We start from the raw sequence: 22,171 nt of genomic DNA, 5'->3' as shown, positions 1-22,171 counted from the left end.
AAAAAACATGTAGCATGAAATATAAACAAAAGGTCATGGTCTCATCCCTTTCGACCAGAAGTCCGGCTAAATAATTACCTCACTTGAAGCAGTGACCACCGCAGAGATCAATGCATGAACCAGCATACCTCCACGGTTAGAAGTATGTACAGGGAGTGTCTACATCGTATCATATGAGTGAGTGAGTGAGTTGGGTTTAACGCCGTTTTTAACGGTGTTCCAGTTATATCGCGGCGTGTCAGCTTAATGTGGGAGGAAAGCCAGAAGTGATGCAGGTGCACTTGAGTGAAACCCACGAGCACGAGTATGGTGCTGACAAACCTAGAAACATAATCGGGGTGAACCAGGATTCGAACCCACAATCATAGGTTTCTGGTGTGACCAAGAGACGCAACTCTGCACAGCGAAATGCGGCGCCTCAGACGACTGGGCCATCCGTGCCCCCCTTATCATATGAACATCAATCAAGACACACGTTGACCGACTATAATCTCTAAATCTCCTCCACAACAAACACAAAGCCAAGAATTATTTTAAAATTTATCAGCGCGTTCAAATCAATAATAAAAATGTTGGCATGTCCCTATACCTACCCATAGAAAGCCTCTCTGTTATATCCTAATAGGCCTTGTATCAAATTTCACTCGAAGACATTCCAACCCAAGCGCCATTTTGTTCAGGATGGAGCCACACGTTGTCTTTTCTGTCTGCCTCGGCATTCTGTGTATCGCAGGTAAAACATTCGTTCATGTCCGGTCATTTAAATGCGATAAATGCATTTATATTGTGGTGTACGTTTTCACATTTTAAGTATATATGTAGCGCTTTTGACACAGAATGCAGGTAAATGTTAAGATGTCCATATATGAAGGCTAGGGGTCTCTGCAAAACAAAACATTTGTGTTGACATTTTAGGGACTTTGCTGTAAATACTAGTAACACATTGATATTGTTGCCAGATATTCCAAAAGGGTTGACATCATAGTTGTTGCAATTTGTGTTCTTGGTAACTGTTACCAGGTATCAACTGTGGTAAGTACAGTTGTGATATATACGTGCTTTGGTTCAACATTGTTAATTGCCATCAATTTTGTATTTTTGTTTTGTTCTGGGTTTTTTTGTTTAACGCCGCACTCAGCAATATTCCAGCTATATGACGGCCGTCTGTAAATAATCGAGTCTGAACAAGACAATCCAGTGATTGACACTATGGGCATCGATTCACGATAGTGGGATACGATGACATGCATCAACCAAGTCAGCGAGTCTGACCACCCGATCCCGTTATTCGCCTCTGACGACAAGCATAGTCGCCTTTCCCGGCACGCATGTGATGCTGAAGACCAATTCTACCGCGGGTCTTTACGAGTCGCCATCAATACAGATTTCATAGAAATACGTTTACTGCAGTAAGGCCCATAGAAATAAAGGAGACAAAGTCTTTTCTCTAATCATAACACATTTGTTTTCCAAATGCAGTGTCCGTTGTACGATTCCGACTATATCAATAGCATGTGTTTATACATCACTATCAGACAGTGATGATACCAGATGTTCGCGATAAGGTTAGAGTATCCTGCCCCTTCCGGTGTCACCCGTTACAAACACATGCAATGGCAAGTGAATTGTACACCGGAAAAACAACACGGGAACACATGGTACAAGTCAAGATAGGGAGTTGCATAGGACATTATTCTTGTCACTGATGCGTCAAAGTTAGAAATTTCCTCCACACGTCTACCACAAAACACCAAGACATTATATTAAGTTGACAACCGATCTCCAGGGGTACATCACACCAACACTGACAATGAATTTACCTCACCGACAATCATTCAGACCCGGAATAGATGTCCGAAGTTTTACCAAGTAAAACACTTTGATTCAGCCATGTTGACAGATAGCATTCGGATAAACATCGGTTCATTTCATTCAACAATACTTATACGAGATAAGCAAGTTACTTAAGGTGTGTTACGATTGATTTCTCAGCGGAGTATATGCGCGGGCTATGTAAGCGGGCTACATCGAAAATAATTGCCCGCCCAGAAGCTAAGAGTATTTGTTTAAGAGCCTTATATATTTCTTTTTAAAATAATGTTTATAAATCTAAGATGTTCATGATCAATCTTATCAATTAAAAAACATGTCATTCTTTCAGAGGCTACTTATATGAATCGTGTTTTTAATATCAGATTTAGGAAGATGTAATGTTTGTATGTGCACGGCAGAAAATATTATTATTGTTAGTTGTACTCCTTGCCATATGGTAATAACATTAAATAAACCTGACTGTCTGTCTGTCTGTACTCAAACAACATGACTAACCGACCCGTGTGATGCATATCCCGTCACTTCAAAACCTTTGAACTTTTTGAAGCCCAATTGGCCATCACATGTTACAGTAGATCGAAACATTTTGAACAGCCACGAAACGGTAAAGAAAATTAATCAACTGGATGGTCATGATATCCAATATATGTCCAGAATTACTGAGACGTACAATGATGGGCGAAACATCAGATACTGTCGTCCAGAATGTAAAAAACATCAAAACAGCATAAATAGAATATATGATATATATTATAAGAGCAATACATATATAAAAGTCATGTTAGAGGATGAGTTATTCTAGTTTGATTGGTTAAACTCTGGCGAGTCACTAACACCTACAGGACATTGTGTCATATATTCAATATAGTGTGTTAGTAAGTTATGTAGCGTAGCAAAACGGAGTACATTTTGTAGTAAATTTCACATTTGTATCCATGTATATTAAGTGGTAGAAACTTATGTTAGATCAAGGTTTCTTCACTGAACTGGGGACAAGGGTGGCCCAGTCGTCTAAGGCGCCGCGATTCGCTGTGCAGAGTTGCGTCCCTTGGGCACGCCAGAAACCTATGGTTGTGGGTTCGAGTCCCAGTTCGCCCCGATTATGTTTCTCGGTTTGTCAGCACCATACCCGTGCTCGTGGGTTTCACCGAAATGGTAAAGGTCTGAGACCTGCATCTCTTCGGGCTTTCGTCCCACATTAAGCTGACATGCCGTGATATAACTGGAATACTGTTAAAAGCGGCGTTAAATCCAACTCACTCACTCACTCTTCACTGAACTATCTCTTATCTCAAATCTTGTCATAGTTTCCCTCCCTCACATTCATGCTACTGGAATTTGATACTGGCCATATCAGGTTCCAGCCGGCTGTTAACGGAGACTGGCATGGCTGCAGCCAATCTCTTGTCTAAATTGCCCCTTTACAGTTTTAACAGTTATTGTTATATTTTTGTATTCACTGAAGGAATCTTTGTTAATGTTTCATGTTCATATTATACCATTTTGCCAAGCCATCATTTATGTCATATTCGAGTGGTACTCATATTTTACCTGGAGGTAATGTAGCGTAGCAAAACGGAGTACATTTTGTAGTAAATTTCACATAAGGATAAGCATGTTATCTTTATTTTCTGGCGGTTTGAAATGAAATGACGTTAGGGATTATCTGCCCTTGAGCAGAGGTGAAGGTTGGAGAGATAAAAATATGGCGGCAAAAGAATGGCGTCTTGTTGTCTGTGGTAGACAGAATAATTACAAGATGTAGAAGACAGGCCCCACAATGCAACAGTTAATACCTTTCGTCGCATCAGCAATCGTTTCACAATATAACTTTTTTGTTTCATACGGATTATATAATCATTACAACATTCGTGTCGGCCATTTTGAAAACGATATAATCACTGGGCAACCTCACCACCATCATAATGAAAGATGTGTGTATAATTTGACGTAGCATGTATTAAGGCACATAATTGTGAATGGCAGGACATGAGTTATAGAGTATCAATTTAAGCAGATTTTAGCAATATTCAAGCAATATCCTGGCGGGGTCACCAGAAATTGGCTTCACCCATTGTATCCACGAGGGGAATCGAACTCAGGCCTTTGGCGTGACAAGTGAACGCTTTAACCACCAGGCTACTCCACCGCCCCGAAATTATATGAAACAGGTACTAATATTGAAAATAAAGAATACCTACATGCTGATTTCATACATGTCAGATATATGACATAGTATTTTATGACAATCTTTCCCACAGCAGTTATCAAGTGCGACGGGGACTCCAAAGTCCACCCATACACGAAGTACCGCTCCCTAGAGATCACCAGAAAGCAGGTCCTCAAGAAGACCATTTTCAACACCGTCTGCAGACCCAAGACACCGGAAACTAGTGACGAGATTGTCGTCACCGACATGACAGTCGGGTCCAGAGTCGGTCCCGAAGACAAAAGCTTTGAGTTCACCAAGGTCAAGGACAACCACACCTTCCGAAACAAGTCTGAACTGCTGGAGTCTACCACCGTAAAGACCCTCAACGAGTGCGTTGGCAAATGCTCCGACAACAAAGGCTGCCTGGCCTATGCGTATGAAGACAATGGCAAGGGATGCAAACTGGCCAAGACCTGTGAACCCTCTCTGTCGCCGGCGGCAGACTCCCAGGTCTTCATGATGTCCTACTGGTATTAGCGTCGTCCAGGTAGATCCTACCCGCCCAGGACACCACATCCTCTCGTCCGTTTGGTCAGAAGCTTTGTTGATGTAGATACTGGTGAATACGAATCCCCGTGCTGTTGTGACTCTACGGGCAACTGTTTAAGCTAGCTTTCACGCTCAGAGAATGTTCTTTGTTATTAAGATCATTTGATCCTCTTTTTCCATGCATTTTCCATGCATTGCCTGACACCATTGTGTTATATAAATGTAGATGGCTACTTTTAATACTTTATTTTTATGACATGCCTTTGCTTGACTTTTTGTCTATGTAATGTGTTCATCTTTGTTCTTTGTTAAAGTGTAAAGTGTAAAGTGTAATATTGTCAATAGTCGAGACATAGCGGAACATGTTGATGACAATAGAGAATTTCCAGATTGTCATGTTATGTACGAATGACATTTCAATTTTGTTTGAAAATAAGCCTGGTCAGACAGTGCAATAACATATGCATTAACATAAGCTGCATGTCTAGTGATCCAGATTATAGTCAAACGTCTTGTCACATGCCTTTGTAATCCGTTGGTGTGCACACAATCCAAAGACACTGGGAGATGGTTCCAACCTTGCTCCGGGTCGGTGGGTCAATCGAAGCTTGATCCAGAGAAATACAATAAATGCTGCGTCGATCCGGTGCACACGCCATTGTTAACTGATGCTGTTTAGATGTATAGCTTAGTTTTATTAATGTATATTTATTGCGTCCAGTTCCGGCATTGAACTGAATATGACTTGGTAGTCCCCTCACATTAGTCACCCGCCACTTCTCACCCTCCGATTTTGTCACACAGAGGATATGAAGTTCCTTTAAGACACACCTGCTGTTGGGTTATGGACTGGGTTCTGTTCTTACAGTCAGGTTCGAGGAAGGTGTGGATCCGGACAGTCAACCCTGTCCTGTGTTGTAAGGTGTGTGATGGAGTGGGAAACAGCGGGAGATACCAACTTGATGAGTGCTTTAAGAAGGGATGCTTCGTGGCAGAACTCAGAGCATATAAAAAGTATTAAATAAACAATTACCCCAATCCATGCCCGTCCCATTCACAAGTCTATCAGCGCATAGTCCCCCCTTTTAGCTTCAAATTAGGAGATTTGAGGGTCCTTTAAGCACAAGTGTTCCATCATAGAATTACTTTCAGTGAACTTTATTGATAAATTTATGTTATTGTGTAGCATGTAACCTGACAGGTAATGCCATGGTGACGGATGTATGTCAAAGTATATGCAACTGACGTCGTGCATCGTTGTTATAACTGGAAAACATATTGTGCGATGTCGATTGTACATATTAATGTGTTCGCTTTTTGTATATCAGTTCTAATGTGTTCAAAGTGTGTACTTGCATAACGTTCACTTAAATGACAGACGTGGGGTGAGGAAGACTGGCGGTCATAGTTAGCATCTTTTGGATATTATTTTCAATCTAATTAAAATACATCTTTTACTCCGATACGATACCATTCTGCTGATGATCTGTCGACAGCATACAAGGTCGCGTTAAGTCAGCTCTGAGCGAACTTTGACCGCTCGATATAAATGAAGGATGCGTGGGTTCTGGAGCCAATCAGATGGCAGTTTTCTGAAACGATTCGGTACATTTCTTTAACCACCTCGATTCGGACATTTCGATTTTAATTAACGAAATTTCACAAACAACACAGCTACCCCTTTGATGGTGCTCCCGGTTGGTGTAGATGCCAACGTACAGGTATAAAAGATCTGTTTTCAGTGAGGCTGCTTTGTTATTGACTTCCCGTGTTGATGGGTAATCTCATTTACTGCTATACAACCCGGAAGCCTGCTCGACGACATCTGAACACACCATCACTTCACACATTGTACTGTTACGGCTTGTGATAAGAAGCTTCCGGTTCTCAGGACTGACAGTTTATAGAGATAATCCACTTTTATGAACGAGTGTTAATATATTTGATATCAAAAGACACGAGGGTGAGATTCTATTTATCAACCAACATCACTCTTCCAACTTTTTCAGTTTGTAGACAGTAATAAGCAGTGTCGTAAGTGTGAAAAGTACTGCTAATAGCTTCAGTAGCAGAACCATGAGTGATGTCATTTGATTGTGACGTCATGGCACAATGTAGATATCGCTTGATCTCACTCAAGTGACGTCACCTGTGGAAGCCATTGCATAAAAAGATGTATCAACTAAACCTGGCTTCCACAGGAGATATCGCCAGAATGAAATTGCATGACAATGCTTTAAGGCTATTGTGACATCATCGGTTACCATGACGTCACACACAAATGACATCACTATCCTATGCCACTGAAGCTAGTTAGCTGGGTTTTTAACACTGACAACAATAATTTTTACAGTTTTACAGACTGAAAAAGCTGGAAGAATTATTTTGGTGATAAATAGAATTTCACCCGCAGCTTTTTGATAACAAATATATCAACACTCGGCATGCCTCGTAATTAAAACCTTTATCGACTATATACATTTGATATCAAAAGACACAAGGGTGAGATTCTCTGTATATGGAGGCATGAGGATGTTCTGTATTAAAGCTGGAAGAATTATTTTGGGGATAAATAGAATTTCACCCGCTGCCTTTTGATAACAAATATATCAACACTCGGCATGCCTCGGAATTAAAACCTTTATCGACTATATACATTTGATATCAAAAGACACAAGGGTGAGATTCTCTGTATATGGAGGCATGAGGATGTTCTGTATTAAAGCTGGAAGAATTATTTTGGGGATAAATAGAATTTCACCCGTTGCCTTTTGATAACAAATATATCAACACTCGGCATGCCTCGGAATTAAAACCTTTATCGACTATATACATTTGATATCAAAAGACACAAGGGTGAGATTCTCTGTATATGGAGGCATGAGGATGTTCTGTATTCCCTGCTACTGTATTACTTTGGAGGGGAAATCTCACAATTCCTCAGTGTTGTATTTTGTAAATGCATAAATATATTTGTTCACCAACTCAACATTACTTTGGCCGCCATGTCTGTATTGGTAACACACTCGATCAAAACAGACCGTGACTCTCAATAAAGACCCTGCTCTTCACAAAATCTTGTCATCATTTTTCATCTTTTATGTGGTTTTCAGTGAGCTCATAGCGAAACCTCGTTAATCCGACACTACCTACAGTAAATGCTTTTCTCAGGAACTTCGTTTCATTTACAAACGAAACACGCCACTTTTAGCTATATTCTAGCAATATCAGTTTTTCCAGAAATATCGGCGAGACGTCTTCAAATCTTCAATTGAGTTCAAATATGTACAGTAAAACCTTTTCGATCCGGACAGTGACATTCACAGGGAAACCTTGTCAATCCGGACAGTGACATTCGCAGGGAAACCTTGTCGATCCGGACAGTGTCATTCACAGGGAAACCGTGTGAATCCGGACAGTGACGTTCACAATGATACATTGTCAATACCGATCGTGACACTCACAGTGAAACCTTGTCATTCCGGACAATGACGTTCACAATGAAACCTTGTCAATCCGGACAGCGATATTGACTGGGAAATCGTCCGGATGAAACCATTACTTACTTACCTACTTAAAACATAAAACTTACATTCTAAAACACACATTCACATACTTACTTGGAAAACATATTTACTTAACTACTTAAAAGATATTCTTACTTACACACTTACTCAAAACACACACACTTACTTACATACTTACTTAAAACACATACTTGCTTACATACTTCAAACATATACTTACTATTTACTTAAAACACACACTTACTAACATACTTACTTAAAACACACACTTACACGCATACTTCAAACACACACTTTCTTCTAACACATACTTCCATACATAATTACTCAAAACACATTCTTACATACATAATCAAAACACATACTTCCTTACATACTTAAAATACCTACTTAATACACATACTTACCGACTAACGGGATCGTGTGGTCAGACTCGCTGACTTGGTTGAAGCATGGCATCGATCCCACTTGCATGGATCGATGCTCATGATATCAGTCACAGGATTATCTGGTCCGGACTCGATTATTTACAGACCGCCCTCATATAGCTGGAATATTGCTGAAAACAACAAACCAACCAACCGTCTTACATACTAACTTAAAACACACACTTCCTTACATACATAATAAGAACATATACTTAGTCACGTTCCTGTTTAAAACACATACTTCCTTACTTAACTAAGACATACACTTATTTACATACTTAAAACAGATACTTACTTAAAATACATACTTACATACATACTGTAAACACATACTTACTTACTTAAAACACACACTTCCTTACAGACTTACTGAAAACACATACTTACATACTTAAAACACATACTAACACACTCACTAAAAACGCACACTTACTTACATACGTACCTATACACATACAATGTACTTACTTACATTCTTAATTAAAACACATACTTACTTACACAGTTACTAAAACACATACTTACATCCTTACTTAAAACAATTACTTACTTACACGCTTAAAACGCATTCTTACACATTTACTTACATACTTAAAACGCATACTTACCCATTTACTTACATGCTTAAAACGCATACTTACACACTAACTAACATACTTATTACGCATACTTACACTATTTACATACGTACCTATACACATACTTACTTACATCCCTAATTAAACCACTGACGTACATCCTTACTTATAACACATACATACTGAAAAGAGAAATATGGAAAGTTTCGATGCGCTGAGTCTCATAGATTGATATGTCAAATACATAAGGAAAGAGAAAGCAAATGATACTAGCTATAGTGTACACGGAACTTGGCTGAACCTTTCAGGAAATGTTGCTTATTTCCAGGCGGCTACAAGAGATGTCTATACAATGGTTCCTGGAGGGTTCTTTATTCTCTAGTGAGGTTCCATTGTGATATGGAGCACATCTCGGTTTACAAGACAGACTTGTAGGCAAGTTTGAATAAGCAGATATCGATGAAACAAAGTATATTCCGGAACTCATTTGTGGATAACACGGTACACTCTACGACTAATGGCTCCGGTAATGACATTTATCTGATAATCGATGGAAACAAAGCGACAAGTGTTTCCTCCAGTCTGGAACTAGTGCCACACGGTAGTGTCGAATCGATAGAGAGACAGGAGCTTATAAAACAGTTGTATGTGCTGCGGGAACTGATTGAGCTGGGAACATAGTGCCGATAAAAGGTTTTTTAACTTTCACCTTTCACTTTCCAGTTTTCAAGTGTATACTTTCTTCTGCCCTTCAGTTTATATTGGGTGCCGGTGTCCGGGTGTGCAGGTGTACACTTATGCAGGTGTGCAAGTACATACATTGAAGGTATACAGGTATGCAGGTGTGAAAGTGTACAGAGGTAAATACATACAGGTATGCAGGTGTGAAAGTGTACAGAGGTAAAAATATTCAGGTATGCACGTGTGAAAGTGTACAGAGGTAAAGACATACAGGTATGCAGGTGTGAAAGTGTACAGAGGTAAGGATATACACGTATGCAGGTGTGAAAGTGTACAGAGGTAAAATATTCAGGTATGCAGGTGTGAAAGTATACAGGTGTGCAGGTGTGAAAGTATACAGGTATGCAGGTGTGAAAGTGCACAGAGGTAAATATATACAGGAATGCAGGTGTGAAAGTGTACAGAGGTAAAGACATACAGGTATACTGGTGTGAAAGTGTACAGAGGTAAAGATATTCAGGTATGCCTGTGTGAAAGTGTACAGGTATGAAAGTATACAGGTATGCAGGTGTGAAAGTGCACAGGTATGCAGGTGTGAAAGTGTACAGGTATGCAGGTGTGAAAGTATACAGGTATGCAGGTGTGAAAGTGTACAGAGGTAAAGACATACAGGTATGCAGGTGTGGATGTGTACAGGTGTGCAGGTGTGGAAGTGTACAGAGGTAAACATATACAGATGTGCAGGTGTGAATGTGTACAGAGGTAAAGAAATACAGGTATGCAGGTGTGAAAGTGTACAGGTATGCAGGTGTGAAAGGGTACAGGTATGCAGGTGTGGATGTGTACAGGCGTGCAGGTGTGGAAGTGTACAGGTATGTAGGTTTGGATGTGTACAGGTATGCAGGTGTGGATGTGTACAGAGGTAAGAATATACAGGTGTGCGGGTGTGGAAGTGTACAGAGGTAAAGATATACAGGTATGCAGGTGTGAAAGGGTACAGATATGCAGGTGTGAAAGTGTACAGGTATGCAGGTGTGAACGTGTACAGGTATGCAGTTATGGATGTGTACAGGTGTGGAAGTGTACAGGTATGCAGGTGTGGATGTGTACAGGTGTGCAGGTGTGGATGTGTACAGGTATGCAGGTGTGGAAGTGTACAGAGGTAAAGATATGCAGGTGTGAACGTGTACAGGTATGCAGATGTGGATGTATACAGGTATGCAGGTGAGGAAGTGTACAGGTATGCAGGTGTGGATGTGTACAGGTGTGCAGGTGTGGATGTGTACAGGTATGCAGGTGTGGATGTGTACAGAGGTAAGAATATACAGGTATGCAGGTGTGAACGTGTACAGGTATGCAGATGTGGATGTGTACAGGTATGCAGGTGAGGAAGTGTACAGGTATGCAGGTGTGGATGTGTACAGGTGTGCAGGTGTGGATGTGTACAGGTATGCAGGTGTGGATGTGTACAGGTATGCAGGTGTGGATGTGTACAGGTATGCAGGTGTGAACGTGTACAGGTATGCAGGTGTGGATGTGTACAGGTATGCAGGTGTGGATGTGTACAGAGGTAAGAATATACAGGTGTGCAGGTGTACGAACGGGTTTTCTTTCCAGTGGTCCTTCATTGCAACAACATTTTTTTCTGTACAAATAATACTGTATGTTGATTTTAACATATAAGTGCGGCATTTCGACGCTGTAGTTTCACTACAAGGTATGACTAGTATGGCGTTTCTTTGTTCTTTCAATGCGACGTATTGATAAAAAAAAAGCTAGTGAGCAGCGAGTAGGTTGGACATGGTCCATTAGCTATGAGTACAAAGACACAGATATTTACAATACCAACAAATGATGATCGGGGATGAAGCCTTGGGCCCGACACCAAGGTGTCACGGATTCAAAACGATGGTCTATTACAGTGTTGTTGCAATGGGTTCGGCCATGTCCATATACAAGCGACAAAACCCTTTCCACAAACATACGAAATATCTACTAAAAGCAGAGTCTATTTTATACTCCCGGCAATATCATAAGCATGTGTTTATGAATCACTATCAAATAGTAAAGATCACATTTGTTCGCGAAAAGGTTAGTGTTTCCTGTCCTACCGGCGGTACATCACAAACACATACAAAGGCAAGTCAATAGTTTGCCTGAAAACAAACCACGGTAACATTTGGTACTTTACATTCATTAACAAAGGAGAGAAACATTTGAAACTGTAAAGGCAAATGAAACCTGAATTGAGTTTATGTTTATGCCTTATGCTTGCAGGTTTACTTTAGGTTTCGGAACGTAAGATTTCATTGGACAGAATTGATACTTGACGTCTTTTGGTGCATATGTTTCAATTTTTCTTCATAAAATTATGTCTTTGTATTTATGTCTTTGCGTGAACCTTTTTGTATCACACATATTAAGCACCATTGTCTCAAGCACACGCCGTACCCTGTGACTGTAACGATACACCATCCCGACTGACGTTCCGGGTGTGCCAGATTACCTCTGTAATTGGCTGAATTGTTTCTATTAACATTCATACCACCACCCTACAAGACACTCAACACTCCGGCGATCAGCAATACACTCGGACACGCGCAGCAGTCATTTCCTGCCATCGATTAATCTATCGCTCAACCAGAGTTCCTCACTCTGTCTGATACATCATTACGACGAGGCCCAATGCATTAGAAGGAAATCCTGCTTGGCATCAAACATCGAATATGCTTTGGGAGATATTTATTCACGCTCTAGTTCTTGGTGGATTTACAATTCCAGGTAAAATGTGTCATTTATTAATATACTTTTTATTTGTTTGTAGAGGAAAGATAGATATGTTGGTTCATGTATTGAAAAAATATTCCAAAAAAAGAGACGCATATGTTGGTTGTAAAAAGTTCATCTTGTGTCCTCTACAAGGCTATAGAAGCTATTACAAAGTGAAACACAGTCAAAGGAGAAGTCTTTGTTCTTTCTGTCACTATTTCAAGCAGGGAGCCATAAAACTTGTGTGTGTCGTCCAGTGGCCTTAATGACTGTACGGCACTTCATGACCATAGAACCAGGTAACCTGCGGATGAAACCTTGCGGAATGGTTGTCCATTCTAGAAATAAAGAAGACCAGTAAGACCGCCTCGTCTGTTTCATATTTAGATACATACATAAATATTCAGAGTGTTAAAACGGTCTCCATAAGACTGCATGACAAGAGGGATGACTTCAACTTTCCCTTATGTCGGGCAATATTTCCGCAGCTCCAGCCTTTGGTGTCTACATTTCACTCTGATGTACAATCGAGCAGGTTCTTTCAGACTCTTCCTCAGAAGTCGTTATGGTGGACTTGTGAAAAACATTCTCAAATCAGTGACCAAATTATATCAGATGCGATCCACTATTTTGACTTTCACCATGTTCTCGTACTTTGACAGGTAAACAATTTACTTACCTTTACATGTGTTTGTGACGGATGCCACCAGTGGGGCAGGATACGCTCACCTTTTGCCGAACACCTGGTATACATCACTGTTTGAAAGTGATTCATAAACACATACATATATTTGGAATTAGCAATAGCAGTCATCCCCACGCGTACGTTTCAAGTATTTCCTTCAGCGACAAATACTTTATCACACAGCTCGTTCCTCAGTTTTCTCGATTTCCTCACTTTCTATAGCTCCTGTAAAATTCTGGAAAATAGATACAGTTATTAGTATATTGTGTGATTTTCAAACCGTGAATGAAGAATATAATCTTTTGGAAAACACCAAATAATACAATGCAGTTTACATGATACCGGTCATATAAGGGTTAGTGCTCTCAGATACACGTTGGTCCATACTCCACTAACCCTTTTTATACACAACATAGAAAACGATTGTCTGATGAATGACAAAAGAGTTTTGCTTCCTTTTTTGCATTCGGAATCTCGTTGTACAAATTAATCTTATACCATATGTCAAGGATGTTTACTGCAGTGTGTGACGTGAAGCAATATGGCCAAATCAGTATCTTGGACGCCTTTCGTATCTCAGTTTATATAAGATATTCATAATGAGATAGGATATTACAAGGACATCCTGAAAATTAACAAATAAACATTGATACGGGACATTGACAAAGTCAACTTATATGAAGCATTTGTGTTATTTCTTTGGTTTCTTTGGCGGGAGTAATGATGTGTTGCGTTAGGCAACACACAAACACTACCTTGTTTATGCAATTGGTGTGAGCGGTGGGTGTTACCAGAAGGACAATGCCTACCCTTTCCGCGAACACCTGGTCATCACTTATTTTTTTCATGTAATTAACACTACTGTCCTTTACGCGTAATGGAATCTGTTTCGGCAGATAATCGAGACTGATTATTTTACGAAACGGTGAAGCAAGGCGAGTATCATGTGGAGTATGTTGATCGAAGTTGTGTATTTTAACAGAGAGACGTCAGACCATATTACAGAGAGAACAAACACTTTTGGAAAAAACAAACAAAATCACTGTCCGTTTGAACAGAACTGATACACATCCTTGGAACAGATCACTGACTGGCCATCCGAACAGTAAATTGACTGGTCATCTGAACAGTCTATTGACTGACCATCTGAACAGTCTATTGACTGACCATCTGAACAGTCTATTGACTGGTCATCCGAACAGTCTATTGACTGACCATCTGAACAGTCTATTGACTGACCATCTGAACAGACCACTGGCTGTCCATCAGAACAGTTTATTGACTGGTCATCTGAGTAGTCCATGGGCTGACTATCTAATCAGTCGACCGACCATCTGAACAGCCCATTGACCGACCATCTGAACAGCCCATTGACCGACCATCTGAACAGCCCATTGACAGACCATATGAACAGCCCATTGACCGACCATCTGAATAGCCCCTTGACTGACCATCTGAAAAGCCCATTGACTGACCATCTGAACAGCCCATTGACCGACCATCTGAAAAGCTCATTGACCGACCATCTGAACAGCCCATTGACCGACCATCTGAACAGCCAATTGACAGACCATATGAATAGCCCCTTGACTGACCATCTGAATAGCCCATTGACCGACCATCTGAATAGCCCCTTGACTGACCATCTGAATAGCCCATTGACCGACCATCTGAACAGCCAATTGACAGACCATATGAATAGCCCCTTGACTGACCATCTGAATAGCCCATTGACCGACCATCTGAATAGCCCCTTGACTGACCATCTGAATAGCCCATTGACCGACCATCTGAATAGCCCATTGACCGACCATCTGAACAGCCCATTGAACGACCATCTGAACAGCCAATTGACAGACCATATGAATAGCCCATTGACTGACCATCTATAAATAGCCCATTGACTGACCATCTGAACAGCCCATTGACCGACCATCTGAATAGCCCATTGACCGACCATCTGAACAGCCCATTGACCGACCATCTGAACAGCCAATTGACAGACCATATGAATAGCCGATTGACTGACCATCTGAATAGCCCATTGACCGACCATTTGAACAGCCCATAGACCGACCGTTTCCTAGACAAATGACTGACCATTTGATGAGACCTAATTTAGTGAAACAAAGGGCGACTTTATTGTGTCTGCATGAAACACAGAGACTGAATGCTTATATGTCTACACTTTCTGTTGGCAAACAATCACTGTATCATTCTTTATATCAGTTAGATGTGTTTGTTTTCTTTGGTGCCCGAGGGATCAATACGATACAACGCATTCAATAACCACATCGTAAAGGCACAAGACAATAGGATGACGACTACAAGCACTGAAAACGACCATTCGTAGAGAACAATTAGGTATCTCAATGCCCGAAGATTGAATTATGAATAATTGAAAAGAAAAAAAATCAAAGTTCATGTGGCAATATTGTAACTTTCAAAGTGGCCATTCCCATGATGTGTTGTGTGAGGTCTTGTAGCGACATGATCGCCGTGGTCCAGGGGAGCACGGGTGGTCCAGTCGTCTAAGGCGCCACGATTCGCTGTGCAGAGTTGCGTCCCTTGGGCACGCCAGAAACCTATGATTGTGGGTTCGAATACCGGTTCGCCCCGATTAGGTTTCTAGGTTTATTAGCACCATACCCGTGCTCGTGGGTTTCACCGAAGTGGCAAACGTTTGAGACCTGCATCACTTCGGGCTTTCCTCCCACATTAAGCTGACAGGCCGCGATATAACTGGAATACTGTTAAAAGCGGCGTTAAATCCATCTCACTCACTCACTCGCCGTGGTCGACAGTATTCCTCCCACATATATCATCAGTAAGCATGACATAAGCTTGTCAACACCAGGGCAATACGCGATCGAGGTGACCACGAACTATTCAAGGATAATGGATTAAATGAATGTATTAATGAAGTTTGTCCTATTTCGTTTGTGATTAAAACACATAAAACAAGGCTACACAGGGTAATGGGACTTCCCTTGGTCTTTACTCCAATTGTCGTGAACAAAGGGTATATAACTGAAGTACAATCTTGGTTCAAAGTTTGTCGACTGACTGACTGACGCGGCAGGAAAAGGTCAACTTGTATCCCATCCGGCTTTGCTTAGTGAGTTTACATGGGTATTTTCTAAATACATCGCAGTTTCCACGGAAAATAATTGAGTAGAGATATTGTATGATTTCACTGCAACCGTGTACCAACCGATCCCTCAGCATATAATTCGTACAACAAGACGGTCGATCTTAAGAAATATAAGCTACAAAATTCTGTCCATAATTATGAGAAATCTAAAAACTACAAAATGAGTCGGTTGTACGGTTTCGGTTACGTCATAGGCATGTGTTAATGAATCACTATCAAATAGTTCCAGGTTCCAAAAGGTGATCACATCCTGCTCCATTAGTAGTGCCCGTCAGACGCCAAAGTGCCGAGCTGCTGGAATATTGCAAAAAGGGCAAGTTGACAATTGGAAAATTGAAGTCATCCTTCTTGTCATACAGTTTTGTGGAGAGTTCTTTGTCTCTCTGAATCTTTATGCATGGATCTAAATATGAGGCAGATTAAGCAGTATTTCTAGTTCAGGGGAGTTCAGTGGAAGAGGATTGGCTATTTGATCATTATGGAAAGATAACAGATCATCGATTTACCTGAAGCTTAAGTTAAACTTCACGGTGAAATTCCCTGGTATGCAAAACGAGCTGAAATCCCGATTCTAACGCATAAGGATCGGCAAGGACGGTGGCGCAGTTTTTGCCCATGTGGATGCCCACGTTTGGCCCAAATGTCCTATCCAAAAATTACATATCGACATATCGATAAAGGATCTCTCGGTGTTACAGACATTTTGATAGAGGATCACCCGGTGTTACAGGCATATTGATAGAGGATCCCTCGGTGTTATTCATATTTATAAAGGATCACTCGGTGTTACAGGCATATTGATAGAGGATCCCTCGGTGTTATTCATATTGATAAAGGATCACTCGGTGTTACAATCATGTTGATAAAGGATCACGCAGCGCTATAGGGCGAGACCAATATCGAGGACCAGCCAATCAAATCGATGAGCCATTGTGAGCATTATCTAGAAAAGGTGAAGTGAGGTGAAATGGGGTTCAACGTCGCGTTCGAGATTGTTGCATTTATACATCGACGTACGTGTGTGTGCACGTGTGTTTGCACGTGTGTGTGTTTGAATATTTTTTTCAGATGAGGAGCAGTCGGGTAGCCTAGTAGTTAAAGTGTTCGCTCCCGACATGGGTACAATGTGTGAAGCCCATTTCTGGTGTCCTCCGCCGTGATAAACCATACTCACTCACTCATTCTTTTCAGATTATGTCTACGGCCAGGAGATTGACTGTGAAACCTATGTATTGAGAACGGACGTCCCTCGCATACAGAAAATCTACCGTTGCCTTAGCGGTCCTAAAAGCGGACCAAAACTTGTTCTCCATCAAGTATGTCCTCTGGAGAAAATGCCTTCCTCTGTTATTCAACTGGATACATCAACTCAGGACATCCGCCCTGTGATGGATGACGTCATCTACCAGTTCCAGATCATTGGGAATCAGTCGACCGTGGCCAGTGACGTCATCAGCAGTGTCGCTGGTCTGTCAGTGCATGACTGCAGCGTGACATGCACAGGAAACCCATCCTGCATGTCCTTCGCGCATGCAGTAGATGGCACGTGTGTGTTGGCCAGAGCATGCAAGCCGTCTATGACAGCTCAAGCGGGATTCTCCGTCTACGATATGGCTTACTGGTACCAAGACTGACGAGGCAGGAGTCTTCATGTTTAGATTTCTGTTGAAACACATGTATGAGTTGCTAGGAAACGCCGCTGTCCGGGTATTTGATGTTTGATATGCGATGTCTCTCATATGATTCTAATGTACTTTGTATGATGTTGCCAGGCCCTTAATGCTACGCAGGATTCAAGGTGCATGTAGGGGGTATTTGGGACTCAGCAGTGTTGCAAATAAAATCGTATATTAGTAAGCATTTTCAACATTTATGAGGACAAAAACGTCCATGGTTCCTTTATATATATTATGTCAATTAATCTAACTTCACATCGCACCATTCTATGACCTAGAAACGTGTTCTAGCCTATAGGTTTTCATTCTGCCTTTGAAGGTGCGCTTGGGTAGCCAAGTGGTTAAAGCGTTCGCTCGTCACGCCGAAGACCCGGGTTCGATTCTCGACCTGGGTGCAATGTGTAAAGCCCATTTCTGGTGTCCCCCGTCGTGATATTGTCCTTTTGACATGTGTTATGTTTTGTGTTTATTGTTTAACTCTGCACTCAGCAATATTCCAGTTATATGACCAGACAATCCAGTGATCGATATCATCAGCATCGATCCACGCAATTGGGCTACGATGACATGCATCAACCAAATCAGCGAGCCTGACCACCCGATCCCGTTGTCGCCTCTTACGACAAGCAAAGTCGCTTTTAACGGCAAGCATGGGATGCTGGGGGCCTATTCTACCCATTATGTTAAGTAGTATTCGGGATTCAGGAATGAACAAATGAGACTCGGAGTGAAACATAAGATGTATTCGGGATCAAGGGAGGGGTATTTGTCATAATTATGCTACTGATGTGTATGTTATTATACAGCCCATATGCTCTAATGGTGACGTATGCTGTTTCTTAATTGACTTAAAAAATAAGAAATAAAACAAACGGTGTGCACACTATGAGTAAATCCGCTTCACAAATTGAAGTCAATTCTCATAAATAAAGACGTCATAATAATAACTTCACAAACCGCTTAGTTAATGGTTAACACTAAAACCGTAGACAACAATACGAAAATCAGTGACATCTTTCAGCACAACAGCACAACCTGAGCCCTGCCCACCCTATTATCAGCCAGTCAGAAAACAGTAGTCCGTTACTGGGCGTGGCAAAATGCGATGGAATCACTTGCAATGTAGTAATAATGCCATTGTTCGTTGTCGATGCCGAGGAATCACAGAACTTACAGACCAGATGAATCTGTACCTGGTGTTTACAGCTGCGACTGGGGATAAACAGTTTAAGATGTTGCTTCATTGTTAGTTTCATTCACAGAGGCCTGAGGCCCGTTTCACAAAGCGAACTTAGCGCTACGACTGTCGTTAGTCTACGTTAAAGAATGGATGTTACGATCGTCTTAGTGTTAAAATCTGTCTGGCTCAACGTGTCTAATTATCTCGAATATACGTATATCTCGAAGTTACAACACGGCCCAGATTGGCTCCAAACACCGGGGTCCGACTGTGTTTGTTATTCTATAATACATCTACTATACTACAATTTGTCTGCTATGCTACACTATGTCTGTGTTGCGCCACCGATGAACTGGTCATAGTTGAATGTGTGGATCTCTTAGTGGCGTTTAGAAGCTGAAGTACCGAGAAGACATTGCCTGTGGATTTCAAATAAAAGAGAAGTTGAAATGCTTAATTTCTCTCTTGCTACAATGTATCCGTTATGCTACAATGTATATATTATGCTACGGTGTATATGTTATGCTACAGTGTATATGTTATGCTATAGTGTATATGTCATGCTAAAATGTATTTGTCATACTACAATACATATTTCATGATACAATGTATGTAACGCTACAGTGAATATGTTATGCTACAATGAATATATCATGCTACAGTGTATATGTTATGCTGCAATTTATGGCGATTCTTTCATATTTCTATAGTTAATCTGTCATGGCGATTCTTTCATATGACTTTAGTTAATCTGTCGTGGCGATTCTTACATATTATTATACTCAATCTGTCATGACAATTCTTTCATATTTCTATTGTTAATCTGTCATGGCGATTCTTTTATATTACTTCAGTTAATCTGTCATGACGATTCTTACATATTACTTTAGTTAATCTGTCATGACAATTCTTTTATATTTCTATTGTAAATCTGTCATGGCGATTCTTTCACATTTCTATAGTTAATCTGTCATGGCGATTCTTTCATATGACTTTAGTCAATCTGTCATGGCTGTCCTTCACATTTCTATAGTTAATCTGTCATGACAATTCTTTCACATTTCTATAGTTAATCTGTCATGGCGATTCTTTCATATTACCATAGTTAATCTGTCATGGCGATCCTTTCACATTTCTATAGTTAATCTGTCATGGCGATTCTTTCACATTTCTATAGTTAATCTGTCATGGCGATTCTTTCATATTACCATAGTTAATCTGTCATGGCGATCCTTTCACATTTCTATAGTTAATCTGTCATGGCGATTCTTTCATATTTCTATAGTTAATCTGTCATGGCGATTCTTTCATATGACTTTAGTTAATCTGTCATGGCGGTCCGTCACATTTCTATAGTTAATCTGTCATGGCGATTCTTTCACATTTCTATAGTTAATCTGTCATGGCGATTCTTACATATTACTTTAGTTAATCTGTCATGACAATTTTTTGCATATTTCTATAGTTAATCTGTCATGGCGATTCTTTCATATGACTTTAGTTAATCTGTCATGGAGGTCCGTCACATTTCTATAGTTAATCTGTCATGGCGATTCTTTCACATTTTCTATAGTTAATCTGTCATGGCGATTCTTTCAGATTATTATAGTTAATCTGTCATGGCGATTCTTTCATATTTCTATAGTTAATCTGTCATGGCGATTCTTTCACATATCTATAGTTAATCTGTCATGGCGATTCTTTCATATTACTATAGTTAATCTGCGTATTACATTTATGTACTACAGTGCCGCGTGGCTTGAATCAGTAGTTCTCGTGAATGCAGTCATACATATTGTCCCATATGTTGCACTAAGATCAGATATGAGGTGTCATACCTCATTGAGGTAATGCGTCTGACCTTCACTCAAGCAGGTCACCGGATGAGGTTCTTCACATTGCGAGTTGCGTGGAGTCCATAAATTGAGTCAGTGGCACGATAAGATAAAACGTTGTCAGTTCTGTTTTTGTGTCTTGTAAGTTGTGGACGGCCATGACGACTTTCTAAAACACACACACCTAACATACCCCTACTCTTATCTGTCCTATATGCCACATTGTGTCACCCCTAGGCCTTCCCGCCATCCGCCCTCGTGGAAAATCCCAGGGCAGAATATATTTGCGTTGTCCCTCTTGAACCACGGGATCATACGCAATAACTCACTTGATTTCTACAATGATCACGTGACGTCTGTGCAGATTTCTTAAGGCCTGTCAACGTGCATTGAAATTGTAAACCTGTTACACCAGTTGGTTACAGTACATTGGAAATTCTGAAAACTGATATACGGCTATATTTTGACTTCAGTGAGTGAGTGAGTGAGTGGGTGGGTGGACGAGTGAGTTAGTGAGTGAGTGAGTGAGATTCAGGGCTAAAGACAACTTAGCATATACCCCATGTCATCTCTTACGGTTGATGTATGTCATCGCCGCACATAGCAATATTCCAGCTATATGACGGCGGTCTGTACATAATCGTGTCTGGACCAGACAATCCAGTGATTGACATCATCAGCATCGATCCACACAACTGGGATACGATGACATGCATCAACCAAGTCAGTGAGCCTGACCACCCGATCTCGTTAGTCGCCTCTTACGACAAGCACAGTCGCCTTTTACGGCAAGCATGGGTTGCTGCGGGAAATATTCTACCCCGGATCTTCACGGGCCTCCATCATGTGTATCAGCACTACAAATGTATCACATTTTTGTATTACTGTCAATATGTATTTCGTTAAAGCACTTAATGGTGTTATCTTTGTAACAGACATAAATACATGTTATATAACCGCCGTGATATTGCTGGAATATTGCTAAAAGCGGCGTAAAACCATACTCAACCATGTTATATAATTTGTGTATACGCCGTCTTGTATGTTATGTACATTGGCGGTATTATCATGTATGCCCACATACCACCGATGGTGATTGATTTTAGAATAAACCGTATCAGTAT

General features: G+C 40.7%; 2 protein-coding genes across 2 annotated transcripts; both read left to right on the top strand.

Annotated features, from left to right (window-relative positions):
* The first annotated feature begins 681 nt into the window (after positions 1 to 681).
* On the top strand, positions 682 to 4,522 carry LOC139453143 (uncharacterized). Its single transcript, XM_071234773.1, has 2 exons — positions 682 to 733; positions 4,095 to 4,522. Exons 1-2 carry the CDS (start codon positions 682 to 684, stop codon positions 4,520 to 4,522), a joined length of 480 nt encoding a protein of 159 aa, XP_071090874.1.
* Positions 4,523 to 12,452: 7,930 nt separating this feature from the next.
* On the top strand, positions 12,453 to 17,990 carry LOC139445207 (uncharacterized). The gene is made up of 2 exons (XM_071226340.1): positions 12,453 to 12,529; positions 17,548 to 17,990. The coding sequence occupies exons 1-2, from the start codon at positions 12,475 to 12,477 to the stop codon at positions 17,988 to 17,990; spliced, it is 498 nt and encodes a 165-aa protein (XP_071082441.1). The 5' UTR covers positions 12,453 to 12,474.
* Positions 17,991 to 22,171: the final 4,181 nt, after the last annotated feature.

The sequence above is a fragment of the Haliotis cracherodii genome, unplaced genomic scaffold, assembly GCF_022045235.1.
Source record: "Haliotis cracherodii isolate W230 unplaced genomic scaffold, xgHalCrac1.p SCAF_10, whole genome shotgun sequence".
Taxonomy (NCBI): Eukaryota; Metazoa; Mollusca; class Gastropoda; order Lepetellida; family Haliotidae; genus Haliotis; species Haliotis cracherodii.
Note: the sequence above shows the minus strand (reverse complement) of the source record. Positions and strands in the feature narration are given on the sequence as shown.